This window comes from Chelonoidis abingdonii, chromosome 2 (genome assembly GCF_003597395.2).
Source record: "Chelonoidis abingdonii isolate Lonesome George chromosome 2, CheloAbing_2.0, whole genome shotgun sequence".
NCBI lineage: Eukaryota > Metazoa > Chordata > Testudines > Testudinidae > Chelonoidis > Chelonoidis abingdonii.
Window position 1 is genome coordinate 185,843,402 of NC_133770.1, and position 16,971 is coordinate 185,860,372.

Sequence of the window (16,971 nt, forward strand, 5' to 3'; positions counted from 1 at the left end):
AAATATCTCTAAAATTCAGTAAAGACTAAAGCAGGCTTGCAACATAAGATTAAATTGATGCAGAATAGCTAATATGGTTATAAATGTTGATATTTAGAACATAAGATTGGAAGGAACCTTTGGTCTTAGAGTCCAGTCGTCTTCTGTCAAAGGTTTATCCCCACTGCTCTGTAAAATTGCTTTGACCATTTTTGAGCTGTCATGCCTGAAGTTTTTCACATGTTTCCCCATGACTATAAGACTAGAAATAAGGATGAACTGTCTCAAATTGGTTTTTAGTCAGTCAGTAATTGGCAATGACATCACTGGTATGTTAAAGGTATGAAAGGTAAACTCTTACAGGATTCATTGCTAATACCTTCCTGACCATGTTGGAGCCAGTCGATATGGGTTTAAGCACTCTGAGTTTAGCCTTTGTAAGTATCTTGATCAAGATACTTGTGTGTTTTGGTTACTGTTTGGATATAGTACATTTCTTATTATTTAGTCTTTTTAGGCATGTTTAGAGACTGCATAAGTACCGTTTGGCCTTTGAATGTAATAAAGGAATTTGATTAAATTAGTATTTGGTTTCCCATATTAATATTAATTTCAAATATTAATTCTAACAGTTGTGCTCACAGAGCATTGTATTGTTTATATTTTAAAGATGATATGATGGCAGTTCAAGATTATTTTGTACCCTCTTTTCCTTTACAATGTTTAAAGAGGTCTGAAGGACTTACCAAAAAAAACCCCAACAACTTTAGAGCTGCATAGTTTTTAACCTTAAGAATATCTGGAATCTCACGTTTCTTTCCTTGAGGACTTCTTCAGAGGACCCAGAGATGTGAATTGGGAGCTCTCCATCCTTAATTGTAAGGGCAGCAGGGCAAATAAAAAATTTAATGTTTTAAAAAAATAAAAATATCAGATTTTAAAAAATTTAATATAGGTTTATTTTTTTAAATAAAGGTGAAATTATGACCATTATGTTAAGGCCTAAGTGTATAATCTGTTTAATGTAAATTAAATAAAAATAATGCTGAGTAGCACATGTTTGTTGCAAGTTGTAAAGAGAGTCTACTGCTGCACTGGGGGAAATCACTGGCTAAGCACCTGAAATCAGAGTTTAAATGCTAAAACAGCTTTTGGTAGCAGTAGCCTGTCTTTACACCTGCAGAAGAATATCTTCCTTCTTTTGGTTTACTCATCTAGTTCATTCAGAGTTAAGAAACCAGTTGGAGTTGAAAAAGCTAGGAAGCATCTTCCAATCTATGTATAAAAACTAGGTTTGAGACAATGAGATCAACTAGTTCTAAAATTCTGAAGGATGTGGTGAACATTCTGTTCAATTCACTTAATATAGATAATACCCTTTGCTTAATAAATCAGTTGGTTTTAAAAGTAGAACATGTTTTGATAAACCTTTTTCTTATGTATCGAGCACATTTAGGGGAGTTTTTTTTTAACTTAATACTCCTGAGGGAATTCTGCACCAAGAAATAAAAATTCATCACACTATTTTTAAAATTCTGCATACTTTGTCAAAATAACACAATATAATCATGTAATTTTCAGTTATTTCCTGACCAGTATTTTGAAATAAATTACCAAAATTGAAAATGGTCTGCAGAATTCTAATTTTTAAAAAAAATTTTGGCACACAATTCCGTTGAGTATTGGGGTTCTGTGTGACGCAGTCTGGGTGCGGGCAACTCTGTGTGTGGGTTGTGGATGCACAGGGGCTTGTTGGGGGTTCTGGGTGCAGGGGGAATGGGCATCTGCAGAGTTCAGAGGAAGTGGTTAGGGCTCCAAGGAGTCTGGGTGTTGAGGGCTCAACGGGGTGTCTAGGTGCTGGGGGAGTGGGACTTGGTGGGGTGAGGGCCAGGGTGTAGCTGGTTGGGGCTCAGTGGCGTGCGGGTCTGGGTGTGTGGGGGTTCCTGATGCAGGGAGTGAGGCTTGGGGCATCAGGGGTTCTGGGTGCAGAGGGCGGGGGAGGCTTAATGGGGGGCTTCTGGGTGTGTGGAGGGGTGAGGCTTGGCAGGGTAGTGGTCCAGATGCATGGGGGTTGGGCGGATAGGGGAGCAGCTGCCCGTACAGTGGCTTCTCTACCCATGGCTGAGGAGCACTGGGGCCAGGAAGTGGGGAGAGGGGTCACTGTATGGTGAGCTGCTCCTCTGTCTGCCCAACCCGCATAGATCTGGACCCTCACCCAGCCCCCCCAGCCAAGCCTCACCTTCTGCACCCAGATACCTCCTGCCAGCCCTGCTCCCACCCGGCTTTGCAGAGCTTCCTGTAGCTGGGGGAGGTTTCTAGGGGGTTGAACTCCACCCTGTCTTCACCCTACCCAGCTGGAACTAATGTCCTTAGGCAGTGACTCTCCCCCGGCTGCTCTGGGTACCCAATCAGATGCACCCCCACTGCCGGAATGGGTGAGTGAGCACTGGTGCAACTTCTCTTTTTGCTTCCCCACAGAAACCATTTTTCTGTGTGAAAGCAGAGAGAATATGCAAGGGAACAGGTTTGTGTGCCTGCAGTGGTGCAGAATTCTAGGAGTAAACTAATAAGTTTTTAAAATGCTGTTTTTGTCCGTTTTACTTTAATTTGAATTTCCATCCAAGTAGGCCTTGACATAAATAAAATTAAACATAATCTAGTAAATAAGAAATGCATCATTTCACCTTTTCGTAATGTAATAATTAAAAAACTTAATCTGAATAAATGTATGTAAAAGCTATATAGGATACTTAATCTATACAGATTGATTTACGCAATTTTCCTTGTTTAGAATAATGAAGCACAAATTAGTATAAAGGCTATATTTTGTTGCAAATCAACATGTTTTAATGGTTACCAATCATTGAGAATCAAAAATAACTAACAAGTACAAATATAAAACAAGATGGAAAATAGATGATTTAAATCAGTTTCCTGCTTGCTGATTTAAATACTGATTGATTTTAAATCACTCCGCCCTGAAGGACAGGGTATTAAGATACGTGAGAGCTTAAACTTGAGGGAGAGGTGGGCCAGAATCTTCAGAGAAGCTGTTTTATAAATGTTTATTCCTGAAATAAGTAGAAATAAATACTGGATAATAAATAGCAAAGTCTACATTTTATGGAGACTTCCTGTTAGAGCATATTGAACTTAAAAATTTTTTTTAACGCCCCGCCTCGCAACTTGTACTAAAGCATACTGTGAACATCTCTCTCAGCACTGAAACTTCATTGCTCTAGTCATAGGCTTTGTGGCTGTATGGATTATACAAATCAATCAAGATGCTCTTAAAGCTGAAGTTCATGAATTAATAATCACTATTTTGCAAGTAAATACAAACTAAGTTTTATCATTGGTTGTAAATATTACAGCTAGTGGATAGCGAAGTTGTGATGCTTTCTGCACACTGGGAGAAGAAGAGGAGTAGTCTAGTAGAGCTGCAGGAACAACTCCAGCAAGTTCCAGGGTTTTTAGCAGATCTGGAGTCCATGACAGCAAATCTGGGTAAGCTGTGTGTGATGTGTTTTTTAATAGATGTAAAAAAACATTGTTAAATATTAGTCACATAACAAAACACAGAGGACTGGCAATAATTCAGCTGTTCTGATAATTGTAATTGTAAAGCTATTTTTACTCTAATAGATGATTTCTCTGTTTTATAGAATGTCTTGAAAACTAGCTGGTTATCATACATAATTTGAGTGTATTCAACTATTGAATCTGCACACTCTTAGAGAACTTATCTGTAAATTGCATTTCTGTGAGAGAATCACCTAAACTGGGACACACCAGCTGGTAGCTAAAATAAAAGCAGGAGTATTTTTAATTGTACATTATTGTTTTGTTACAGTTACAAAAATTGCGGGTATAGTGTAAATAGCCAAGACACCTTGGGAGTGCAGGGCTAGCCTTTCGTGTTGGTGTTGGTCTTATCATAGGCGTTATGAGCCCTGCCTATTAGTAAGGTTGCCCAACAAGTCCCTTTATAAGATCAGTTTTTTCAGATGCTTACAACTTTTCTGAACAGTACCTTTGGGGCAGAAATTTTCTATTGCTGATGTCTGCCTCATGCTGAATATTTTGGAAAATTTCAGCCAAAATGGTTCATCCATTTCCAAGAACAAGGTTAATGAAAAATATTATTTTTGTCCATGCTAAACAATTTTGGTAACCTTTTCTTTGAAAAGCTCTTGTGCTCCCAAGCATTGAACTGCGACTTGAAATTTAGGAGAAGGGTAGCCTTTGTTTCAATGATATGCCTTTTTGCTGTCCTTATGAAAATCTGCTGAAGTCTGGCCAAGTCATAAGCCTTTGGAAAAAGGGCAGTTTGTACATACTCAGTAGAGACTTAATAAATTTCAGCAACTAAATTCTTCCAAAAATTCTGTCTGTACTGGGAATGCCGCAGCCTGAAACTAAGCAGGACTTTCCCAGTAATTGCAGCTTGGGGCTGCTGTGGACCAAGTCTGTCTGGGCAACAGAACTGAGAACAGGAGGATTCCTTTCTGTGATGTGAGTGATACTCCTGTTGATGGCTAGGCAGCCATGGAGGAGGAAACTGTCTGTCTGGTTCAAATGCAGAGGGGGCAATAGATAGACATTTAGGGGTGAATGGACTAGATTGGGACAAGCATCCTGCAGCAGAGCCTAACAAAGGGTGTGGGAGGAGAGGGAGCAGAGGACAGAAGCTGGGACTATTAGTTGAGTGGGAGGCTGGGCAAGGAGAATGGGACTGGGAACCAGAGAGAGAAATAGGGTGGAGGTGGGAACTAGGACCCAATGGAGGGTGTGGGAGGGGTGGAAAGAGAGAGATTTGCTGAGGAACTGGGAGTGGAAAGGGATTAGTACTGAGGACAGTGGGGGTGAGAGGAAATGCATCTGATGAGAAGCTGGGGTGTGGGGTGAAGAACTGAGACTGGCTGTCAAAGAGACTGGGACAAGTAGCTAGGGGACATGTACGGGGATTGGAACTGAGATGCAAGGGGATCTGGGGTGGGAGATTAGGACTGAGACCCAGTGGGTATGGAAAACATGGGGTAATGGTGGGGGGGAGACAGATTGGATAAGGAGATGTGTAAGGAGAATTGAGGTTGTTTGGACAATGGGATTGGGAGGGAGAACTGGGACAAGTACAGTAACTCCTCACTTAACATCGTCCCAGTTAACATTGTTTCATTGTTACGTCCCTGATCTATTAGAGAACATACTCATTTAAAGTTTTGCGGTGTTTCCTTATAACATTGTTTGGCCATGGGCAGTTGGAACCAGGGTGGGTTGGCAGCCCCTTGGATCAGCAACTCCCCACTCCCTCTCTGTGCCTCCCGTCTGCAGCAATCAGCTGTTTCGCGGGCAGTCAGGAGGGTAGGGGGAGGAGAGAGGATGTGCTTGGGGGAGGGAGGTGGAGTGGGGTCGGGCTTGAGGCAGAGCTGAGGGTTGAGTGCTCCCTCCGGCCCTCCTCCATGACTTTGGAAAGTAGACGCCTGTGCAGCTGTGCTTGCGCCATCCAGGGGAAGGAGTGGTGCGCTCCTGAGGGATAGCAGGGGTGGTTCATCACGTTCTGTTTCCCCAGAGAAGTATTTGCAGCTGCTGTTCTATTGTCTCCTTCCTCCCTTGGTGCTGCCTTGTACAGTGTGGGGCTACATTAATGTGTTAACCCTTGAGGGCTCAGCGCAGAGCTAGTTCATCATTTAGCGGCGATGCATTCCCTGGGAAATATCCCACCTGATATCAACACAATTGCTTTAGGAGAAGCTCAGGGAGCTCATGAGCAGGTCCTCAGACAATCCTCTGATTAGAACTTGTTTAAAACTTACACAGTATATGTATATAATGTCTCTTGTCTGGCAAAAAAAAATTAGCCTGGAACCTAACATCCCCTCCCCCTTTACATTAATTCTTATGGGGAAATTGGATTCGCTTAACATCATTTCACTTTAAAGTTGCATTTTTTTAAGACTATAACTACAACGTTAAGCATGGAGTTACTGTAGTCTGGATGAGTGAAATTTAGGACTGCTGGGCAAGGGGACTGGTATGGGACATCTGGGGAGTGGAGACTGGGATTGGCTAACTGAAGCAAATGGGACTGGGATGAGAATCTAGGGGTTAGTAATAGACAGGAGTGGGACGGGGCTGGGTTGGATGGCACTGGACAGAAGAGGGGGCTGTGCCCAGTGGAGCATGCTCACATATCCTAATTCATAGAATAACTATGTACTAGAATATTTGCTGTTTGTATTTGAGAGAATTATGATCTTCAGTGTTTTTGAAAAGTAGAATCCATGTTGTGAGCTAAGGCGTTTTTGAAAAACCTGATTGTGCTTCAACTTTCAAATCACTGCCATATTAAGAACATCTGATAGGCTCTTTCAGTAGAGGGAAAATTAGAGGCGTCTTAGAAAATGATACAATACTGACAGTATTCTTTTTTCTCTTTAAAATGTACTAAATTTAGTTCTGTCACAGCTTTCTTGTATATTTTGCTTTAGAATCTGTAGTGGAAAGTTTTAAAATAACCTACAGAGTGCAGTTCATAAGTGTAACTCTTCTGCCTCCTAGAGGTTTATACTGTATATTTCTTTCATCTTGTAAATTTGAGCAACTATCACTTACCACTGTCTTGTATTTCAAGGTTTATGGGTATTCTAGAACTGAATAATTCCATGTCAGTCTCCACAGTGGGCATTCCCCATCTCCATGGGTAGGCCGAGCATATCTGTGCTCTGAGTATAGGACTTTCCATCAGGAAAAACTCTTCAGAATTCTCTGCTTCCAAATGGCACACATGACAGATGATAGGTCTCCCTTTGTAGTAGAGCCTTTACAGGATTTGTAAAAGATTAACTTTAACTTTTTCTTCATTGTCTTCAAGGGTTTTCTCCTCAAAACTCCTAAACAGACACACGTGCTCAAATTCCTGCTCCCAGCCAGCACATAGGCAGGTTCTGTGCTGAGATGGTTGAAAAGGCTACAAAATATCCCCCTTCTCACAAGCTGTCTTTCTTAAAAGGCTGTAGCCACCATAAAAGGTGCCAGCTCCTGCAACCTTTCTAATACTAGTGAGTCATTTGTTCCCAGTGGGTCCGGTTCCCTCCTCATTCTGTGTTGGCACACCCCACTCAGTCTGGACCCAGCAGCCGATAGCACGAGGTGAAGTGATTCAGACCCCCTTCTCTGTCGGATCTACCTCCTGTTGGTATAAAATTTACGTATTGATTGGGTGAGAGAGAGGGGGAATGATTCTATAGCCTAGTGATTAGCACACTTTCTTGGGATACCTAGGTTCCAGTCCCTGCTCCAAGGAGTATTTAAGTATTTCATGCAAAGTAGAACAGCTTCAAAAGGAGAGACTGAGAAATCCACCCCAGAATAGCTTTATAGTTCAGTGGTTAGGGCAATCACCTAGGAGACATGAGTTGAAGTCCTTGCTCCAGATTAGGCAGAGTTGGGATATCCCCCACTACCCAGGTGAGTGCTTTAACCACTGGACTTTTGGGCATAAGGGGGAGGGGTTGTACTGCCACCACTTCCATTTTTTTTTCTTTTTTTGCAAAAGGGCTGACCTGGTATAGGTATCTAATTTCAGGGGAGGGTTCACAGCTGTGAATCCCAAGCAGGGATAGGTGCCTAACTGAATTTCAGGGTCAGGGCTTTGTTTGCACCCTTTTCCTTGACACTTCCTACTGGCCAGGTTAGTCACGTCCCTGCTCTGTGTGCAGGCTTTTACGAATCCCTTGTTTTTTTAGGTGCCTAACTGCCTATGCATTGTATAGAAAGCTTGGACACCTAATGTGGGGTTGGGGATTGATTCCACTGGGTGGCAGGGTGTGTGATCCTAAGTCCCTTAGATCTCCCTGATATTATCTCACCCACCTTGTCTCCGTAGTCCCTTTGTAGGTCTAGCCCAATGTGACTACTGTTTTCCTTAGGGGACAGACATGCACGATATGTTTCTGCATATTCTTTTTTGATCTCCCTGGTAATGTGCTCTCCCCCTCCTCTCAAGGATTTGTCCCAAGGACTGGTGAAGGCAGTTGCTTCACATTTTGCTCTTAAAGGGGCAGCACGGTGTCTTAAAACCTCTCATGTGAGCGTCCTCTCTAGATCTTCTAAAGAGAAGGCTGAATCTCTAGACCTGGGATTTTGAGTGAGATACCTGAGACTCTTAATTAAGCTTCTCAGAATTAAGCCAAATTGAAGACTAACTTCATATGTACTTATGTTTTTAGAAAATGAAACATTAATAAAATACCCTGAAAAGTTGAAGGAATGCTGTGTAGTTCTTCCTTACCTGGTTTGAGGGTGTAACGAAGGGGGAGTGGGAAATCCCTATGAAGACACATTGGTACCTAAGGACTAAAAGATCTTCATTACTCTGGCTAAGGTGAAACCGGCAGCTTCACTAGTAAAAGGCCTAATCATACTAGCTGAGGGAATATTCCTGCCAAACACAGAGACATGAGTGAAATCATCACACAGACTAAATTTGGATACAACAGCCTCAGTGCTGAGTATTGGCTACAATCTCTTATTGTTCAGGTCTGTTCTCATTTAGGAGACAATTGTGAGAGTGCACACAAATAAAAAATACATAATCTGTTTTAAACTAGATTTTCCTAACAGCTTTTCAGGGCTAATGCTGCACCTGACTGTTTTGCTGTTATTCATAATTTTCAAAGATGTGTCTGAGGGGCAACTACAGCTCTCCTTGAAGAAATTGGAATATTTCAGGCTAATATCTGATATCCTTCCATGTGTATTGTTGGTAAAGTGAGCGTACAGATAAAGCAGTCATTGAATCTTTAGATGAGAATAAGTCCCTCCCTCACTCTAGGAAGAGAGAGACTTCAAATTATTTTATCTCAGCAGGTGTTCCCTTTGAAGAATTTGCTCATCTAGGTTCCACTATTGAGATCACAAATTAGGAGAAGGCCATTCTGTTCTGAGAATTAAATCCCAGCCTTGGTCTTCCTCTAGAAAACAATTGAACTTGTGTTTTTGTTTTTAGTTTCTCGGTTCTAGGCTGATTCCATCCCTGCACCCTCATCTGGGAGTGAACCACCTCTGCAAATGGGTGCTTGGAGATAATCAAGGAAGGCTAATCCTTCAAAGCCTAATATAGATTTTTGTTGGTAAATGGCAGTAAATGTTAATTTCACCACACACACACACACACACAATATTTCCAACAATAATCTAAATGTACAGATGGACAAAGTAAGTAAATTTTAAGGATATTCATTTGGTATATTTTGATGGGTTGACAGTGTATGTTTGAACAATTAAAGTTAAAAGATTTATAAATCTTAACATTTACAGTCATTAAATTGTCTGAGTCCTCCCCCAATAATTTCCTGCAACTGTGAAAATTTAAATAGATGAAAATAGGGAGAAAATCCTTAAAAGCCATAACTTTGTGCAGTTGTGAAAATGTGAATGGATAACAGTTGGAAAATATGCTTATAGATACATCAATACTGTCCATCAGAATTTTTACAAAAAAAAACCTCTGGCAAGCCTAGATGTAATATAGAACTCACTCATTGTCTTAGGGACAAGTTTGTCCTTTCCTCAAAATAAATTAAAATAAACCAACACTATCAACAAGATCTTGGTAGCATCAGAAGATAAAGGATAAAATAATCCATATCCTACGTCTGAGAATTATGGAACCAGTTCTGTGGAGAGGCAGATTTTAGTAAGGGCACAAGAATTTTTTTGTAGTACAAAGAGAAACAATGGCATGCAGCCCATAATGAAATCAGTGTTCTAGGTGGAAATGCAGTCCATTACAGCATGATCTTCCAAAACTTCAAAGTATACAAATAACGTCCTGGAGATCCCCTGAAAATATGATCAGGAACAGTCACCTATTGATTCCTTAGCTTCTGCTACAGTAAGCATTTGGGTAAAAGTGATTTTGAAATTATGCAGATTTTATGATAGTAAGGAAAGGAAGGCGTGAGAGCAGCAGAGTAAGGAAAATGGACTTCAAAAAAGCAGCTTTAAACAAACTGAGGGAATTAGCAGATCAGGTCCCTGGGAAGAAAATCGAAGGGATGAAGGAATTCAGGAGAGCTGGCAGTTTCTCAGGGAGACTATATTAAACATACAACTGCAACCTGTTCCGCTGCAAAGGAGCTATTGGAAGAATAGTAGGAGGCTAATATGGCTCTATGGCCAGGTGTCTTGGATGGGCCACACTAAGAATGCTATAATCACAGCAGATTGCAAGTAATAGGGCAGGCCATCCCCGAAGCTGGTGATTTACTTCATAACAGGGGGTCTCAAACTCATAACCTGCAGGCCTCCCCAGTGTGGCCTGCGGGGCTCCAGCAGTTTTCGGGCCAGGTCTCTCCCTTAGCCTCACCTGCTGTCCCTGTGCACTCCCCCCCCTCAGGGGCCCCGGCAGCGCTGCGGAGCTGAGTGGCATCTGCCTGTTCCCTCCAATGGCTGCCGGCCCCTCTGTGCAGCCGCGGGGCGGGGCGGGGCGGAGCTGTGCCTCCGCACACTGCCCCTGCCCCGAGCGCCCCTGCAGCCAGTGGGATGCTGCAGGGGCAGTGCCTGGGAGAAGAAGCACGCAGAGGCCCCCCAGCCTGCCCTGCCTTGGAACCCCGGTAAGTGCTGCACCCCCGACCCACTCCCCACACATCTCCCAGATCCTGTACCCCAAACCCCTTCCCCTTACCCAAACTCCCTTCCAGAGCCTGCACCCCAGTTCCCTATCCCAGACCTCCTCCCCCACCCAAACTCTGTCCCAGAGCCGTAGGCAGGTGGGGGGTGGAGTTTTTGGGGGACAGATTCTGAGTGGCATGAGTGACATTGGCCTGCTGGGAGGATTTGAGAACTGGCACTAGCTCTAAGGTAAATTGAGTTTGAGTCCCCTGCTCTAAGTTAATTCACCAAGGCAATAACATAAGAGCTTCTCCAGCACACTGGTTAACGTGAAGCTAAACACAGTCCCCTTCGGGAATTGCAGCCCTTGGCTCTGATCCGGGCAACCAAATCTAATATTGTGAGAGGTTATTAGAAACCTATTTCACCATATGTTATGTTCTTTCTAATCCCAAAGGATCAGGCACATATCCTCAGATCTCAGATTTTATCAAAATATCAAACTAAGTCAATTCTTAGTTACTAATTAAAGATTAATAATATAAAAGTTATAAATGATTAATCATATACATACAAATGATGTAAAATCCTTATCAGGTTTGTAGCAGTGATGGAATAGATTGTTGGCTTGCAAGAGTCTGTCTTGTCTTCCAAAAGATTGAAAGGTCCTCAGTCCGTAGTTCAGGATGCTCCTTTTAGTTGTAAATTCACAGTCCAGAGAATTAGAGCAGGGAAGAAGCAACATGGAGGTGTCTCAGGTCTTTTTATATCCTTTGCCATGTGCATGGAAATTTATTGTCCCCAACAAAGCCCACAGCCCATGTATGTGGAAAGTTACTGGCCCAAGATGGAGTCCATGGTCACATCACACACCCTTACACATTTTGTTGAATCACAGGGGGTGGCCATTGCTTGTTTGCTGTCTGAGGCATTCTCAGGAAGAGCTATCTGAACAGGAGCTTCTTCAGTGGTTCATTGTGAGAGTGAAGTGTCCCTGATAGGCCGTCAACATGTAGCTGTCTAGCCCTAATGTAAATTCTGTCTGGGGTTGTCACCCAGGAATACTATAACAAAGGTTTAAGATACAAGTATATGGCCAGTATTCATAACTTCAGATGCAGAGATGTTACATGCATATAAACAGGATAATCATACTTAGCAATTCATAATTTTGCAATTTACTCCTTACATGAAATTGTACAAGTTTTGTTGTCTTGTATAACAGTGGTAGCAACAATGATACAAATGGTCATCTTTCTTATACATAGCATCGCAGTCTCTACCAGGAGCTCTTTAATGACCTGAAAATCAAAAAGTGGAAACGTGGATGAATTGCTAAGGCTAATTACAAAAGAATAGCACAAGCATGTAAGCACAAAATCAGAAAGGCAAAATGATTTATACCTAGCAAGGGACATGAACACAATAAGAATAGGGTCTATTAATACACGAGCAGCAAGAGGAAGATGAAGGAAAGTATAGTGGGGAAGGAGAGCTAATAACTGGTGACATCAAGAAGGATGAGGTGTTCAGTGCCTATTTTGCATAAGTTTTCCCAAAAAAGGTTAATAGTAACCAGATATACAACACACTATTAATAAGGGGGAAGGAAAATCAGTCAAAATAGGAAAACAATGGATTAAAGAATATTTAGATGTATTCACATTTTCAGGGGCTGATGAAATTCACCCTAGGTACTTAAGGAACTAGCTGAAGCAAACTTGGAAGCACTAGGAATTATTTGTGGTAATTCATGGAGGGTTGGTAAGGTCCTAGAGGACGGGAGAAGGGCAAACATAGCACTTATCTTTAAAAAAGAGGACAAAGCAGACCTGGGAAACTTATAGATCAGTCAGTTTAACTTTGATACTTGAAATTCGGAAAGATAGTGGAATGAATTCTTTTGTAAGTACCTAAAGGATAATAGGGTTATAAGTAAGGTTAAGATTTTGTCATGGTTATTTTTAGTAAAAGTCACGGCTCCCATGAATTTTTGTTTATTGTCCATGACCTGTCCATGACTTTTACTAAAAATAATGGGGGGAGAGAGGGTGGGGGCGGAAATGGATGACAACTGGAGCCCCATGGAGGGGACTGACAGCCCCACCACCATGTGGGGGCGTGTACAGCCCAGGCTCTGGCCAAAGCTGTGAGTTGGGGGCGCACAGACTCAGCAGAAGACATGGGTTGGAGATGCACAGCTGCAGCTCCGCCCCTGTAGCTGACAGCTGAAGCCGAAGTCAGAGGTCTGGTAAAGTCACGGAATCCATGACGAAATCGTATCCTTAGTTATAAAAAAAATAGCCAGACTGGATTTTTCAAGAACAAATCATGCCAAACCAACATCATCTCAGACATGGGCTAAAACAGGGGTGGGCAAACTTTTTTGGCTGAGGGCCACATTTGGGTGGGGAAATTGTATGCAGGGCAGGGAGTTGGGATGTGGGAGGGAATGTGGGGTGTGGGAGGAGGTGCTGTGTGCAGGAAGGGGCTCAGGGCAAGGGATTGGGGCAGAGGAGGGATGTGGGATGTATGAGGGGGCTCAGAGCAGGGGTTGGGGTATAGGAGGGGGCTCAGGGCAGGGGTGCAGGAGGGATGCACGGACTGTGCGAGGGGGCTCAGGGCAGGGGGTTGGGGTGCAGGAGGGGTGCGAGGTGCAGGTAGGGGGCTTAAGGCAGGGAGTTGGGGGGTGGGATACAGGAGGGGTTCAGGCTCCGGCCCAGCGCTGTTTACCTAAAGCGGCTCCGGGGTGGCAGCGGTGCACACCGGGGCCAGGGCAGGCTCCCTGCATACCTGCACTGTCCCCGGCCCAGCACTGCTCCAGGAAGCGTTGCGGCCCTGGGGGAGGGGAGGCGGAGGGCTCTGCCTGCGCTGCCCTTGTCGCGTCTCCAAGTACCTCCCCTGAAGCTCCCATTGACCGTGATTCTCCATTCCCGGCCATTGGATGCTGTGATGGGCAGTGCCTGGAGGCAAGGGCAACGCATGGAGCCCTCTGCCCCCCCCCGCCCAGGGGCCGCAGGGAGGTGATGCTGGTCGCATCTGAGAGCAGCATGGGGTCCACAGCCCCATGGGTGGCAATCTCATGGGCCGGATCCAAAGTCCTGAGGGGCTGGATCCAGCCAGTGGGCCGTAGCTTGCCCACCCTGGGCTGAAATGTCCCCTTTATGCCTTACACCTTTCCCACATGAGAGTAAAGATGACAAAAAAGATTGTGAAGGATCAGGCCATGGCAATAATCCCCTCCTCATTAACCCTGAAGTCTTGGTTCTTAGACTTTAAATTTAAATTGATTTAATTATAACAGGAACCTCCTTTCAAACTCCCAACACGCACCATAGTGCCACAGGAACGTATCCTGAACCAGTATTCAGTGCTGCCTAAATACAGGTGCTCATTCTAAGGTGATAAATATAACTTCATTTAAACTGAAGAAAAACTCCTTCATGCCTTCCTTCAAATTCTTCTGGCTTTCAGGGTATTGAAGAATTGGCAAGACAAGAGTTAGTGATCCTGTAGACGTGGTCTTGGAGTTTCTGGCCCTATTAAAAGTTCACCTATTCTCTTTCCTGTGAAGCTTGTCTCATCAGAAAGGTAGAGTAGTGCATCCAAATAATACCACCTCTGGAACCCTAAAACAGATGTCTTAACTGCAGAGTTTTTAGGGGAGAATGTCTTGTGCTTAGCTGAGGGGATAAAGGAAGTAATGTTGGAATCCAAAAGCCTTCTGCTGGGCAGCTTTACATGGCCGAATGGAACTGGTTTAAATGGTTTGCTCAAGGCAACTATTCCTGTTCATTGCAAATGCTTATTTATCTTCTATGTTGTTCCTTATGCAGGGATATGTTAGTCACAAGTGTTTTACCATCCCATGATGAAACAAATTTAAAATGCCCAGGAATTCTATCCAGTAACCTACTGATCTTTGGGAATTTTAATATGTTAAACAAAACAATGAAAAATCTTGCTGTTGCTTGCTTCAGGTCACATGCTTCCACTTTTTGTGGGTATTACTTAGTCTAGAAGGGTTTGAGCTGCACAATCTGATGGCCCATTCACTTTATACTATTTCACAAAGACAAGGTGATATTCAAACCCCATCCTCAAATTCCTGACAAAAGTTTTATCAAACTTCCATCTCTGTTCATACCGCTGTCTGCCTTTTCCCCCCAAACTGTAGAACTATAGTGAAGTAAGGCTACATGGCCTGAGTTTCGGGGTATTAACAACTACAACCCCACCAGTTTGAAATGTGATTTATTTATGGCCCTTTAGATTTGACAAAGACTAACCCACCTCATTTAGGAACCAGCTGATGTGTCTGCCATTTCCCTAGTTGATCGAGCCCAATCTTAATGGCACAGACGTACACTGACCTGTTTGTGTAGTTTGTAGAGCTGCTGTATGAAGTTTTGGCTTGCACCTTCATGATTCAATATCTTGATACTGTGTCATAGGTACTAATTCAATCCCCTTTTCTGAAAGACTCCTTGTTTACCTCCTCTGGGAGGTTGCACCTAGTTGCCTACAGTAGGGCTAGGGGAAGGCAAGGGAAGAAAAGGAGGTTACTTTTCAACAGTAGCTCTTGTTCTTCAATTGTATTCTATCCACTCAGCTGCAGTGACCCTGCCTCTTTTCCTCTGCTTCTGAGGCCAGTTGCAAATAGAGCTTTTGGAGGTAGAGAGCAACTCAAGGGTATTTATATCCTTGGCCTATAGAATGTTGCACTGCAAGGAATGATAAAGGACACTAACTGGATTCTGTAACTTCAGAATGTACTTACTAGAATTTACTGTGGATAAGGATTAGAGCTGTTTGCAACATTTTCACTAAAATTAATTTTTGACAAATTCTGCTGGTTGGGAACATTTTTGAGTCAGGCTCCTCATGTGCTTGCCTGCTCTTGAAAGGGAGAGGGGGTACATCTATTCTACCCCCTCCCAAAAAAAAAACACCAAACCCCAAACACACACAACCACACAGCAGATCTCAGAACCCAGGTTAACGGACTTGGGATCATGGACTGAAAAATGGGGAGTGTCACTGTTCCCACTCAGGCTGGAGCCAAGGATCTGAAACCCAGTGAGGGAATGGATCTCAAAGCTCAGTCTCTAGCCTGAGTGGGAACATCTACACTTCCCATTTTGTAGCCCCATAGAACGAACCTGAATCGGGTAAACTAGCTGTGATATTTACTTCTACAGTGCGGTGGTGGTGGTTAGGGCCCAGGTCTGGGATGTGGGAGGCCCAGGTTCAGATCCATGATCACACACTGCTCCTAATCAGGCAAAGCAGGAACCTGAACTTGGGTCTCCCACATCCCAGATGTGTGTCCTAACCACCAAACTATTGGCTATTGTGGGATGGGTCAGTTATCCTTCTTTCCCTCTCCCCCTTCTCCTGCATCTTCTCCTCGCCTTCCCTCCCAGACCTGAGAATATTTTTGTGAAAATTCTGGTTTCAATGATTTGATGTCTGATTGGGGGAAAACACCTCTTGTTGAAAAACTCCAAGCAAGCTCTAATCCCAGACCAGTGCCCTAAACACTTAGCTATAGAGTTCTTCTCTCCCAATTATGTTTTTGTGAAAATGGTTAAAAGGTTTTGCTTTTCTTCCAATGTGAAATGTATACAAATTTCAAAACCTTGAAAGTTGCTGTAAAACTGAATTGTTGTCTTGTACAGAGCTCTAATTAGGATTAAAACACAAATCCCTGTTCTTCAAGCAAGTAAATAAAGTTTTCTCCCAGGCTCCCAGTAGAGGCTGCTCAAATACTGCTGCTCAGAAGTGGTTGCCTGTTGCTGGACTCTAGTTTTCACCTTTTCTTTCTCTTTTTTTTTTTTTTTTTTTTTTTTTTAAATTGCTTGATTTTATTACATGATTTCCTCCTCTTTTAAAACAGGAAGAAAACTAGTAAAATACTACATCACTCTAAATTACACTGTAGGAGACCTGTTGTGTGCTAGTGAATTCTGCAAATTAGTAAGTGAGCAATTATTTAAAAAGCAAGTTAGTGGATCAGTTTTCTGTGATTTATATTGAAAATTATGGGTCATTATAGTTCATGAGCTAGTGCTGTAAATGCTTATTTTCCCAAAATATTAAAGATTTACCAGAAATAGAATATTTTAATCACATCTCTTTGAAATTTTTGCTAGGTGGTAGGATGGGTCACTTATTGCAGTATTATAAAATGTGTGGATTAATGAGGTTTTACTGTTCTACAGTTTTGTTAGTCTGTGAAATTGAAATTGTATGTTTTGTTCAGGTCACGTACAAACACTCAAGCTGGGGAACTTCACGTACATCATTCCCATGAATTTTAACTGCTTCTGGAGCAAAGGTCCAGGTCACAGTGGGAGAGACTAGCTTACCTGG

At 42.9% G+C, this 16,971-nt stretch overlaps 1 protein-coding gene across 5 annotated transcripts in view; it reads left to right on the forward strand.

Moving 5' to 3' along the window:
* DTNBP1 (dystrobrevin binding protein 1) overlaps positions 1-16,971 on the forward strand; it is a 177,735-nt gene that overhangs the window by 19,875 nt on the left and 140,889 nt on the right. For all 5 annotated transcript variants that reach the window (XR_004372590.2, XM_032772605.2, XM_032772603.2 and 2 more), the window contains exon 5: positions 3,354-3,486. Coding sequence is in view for 4 of the 5 variants with exons in the window: in XM_032772605.2 (XP_032628496.1) it covers positions 3,354-3,486 (133 nt within the window). In the remaining variant the exon portion in view is untranslated. The remainder of the gene's footprint in view (positions 1-3,353; positions 3,487-16,971) is intronic.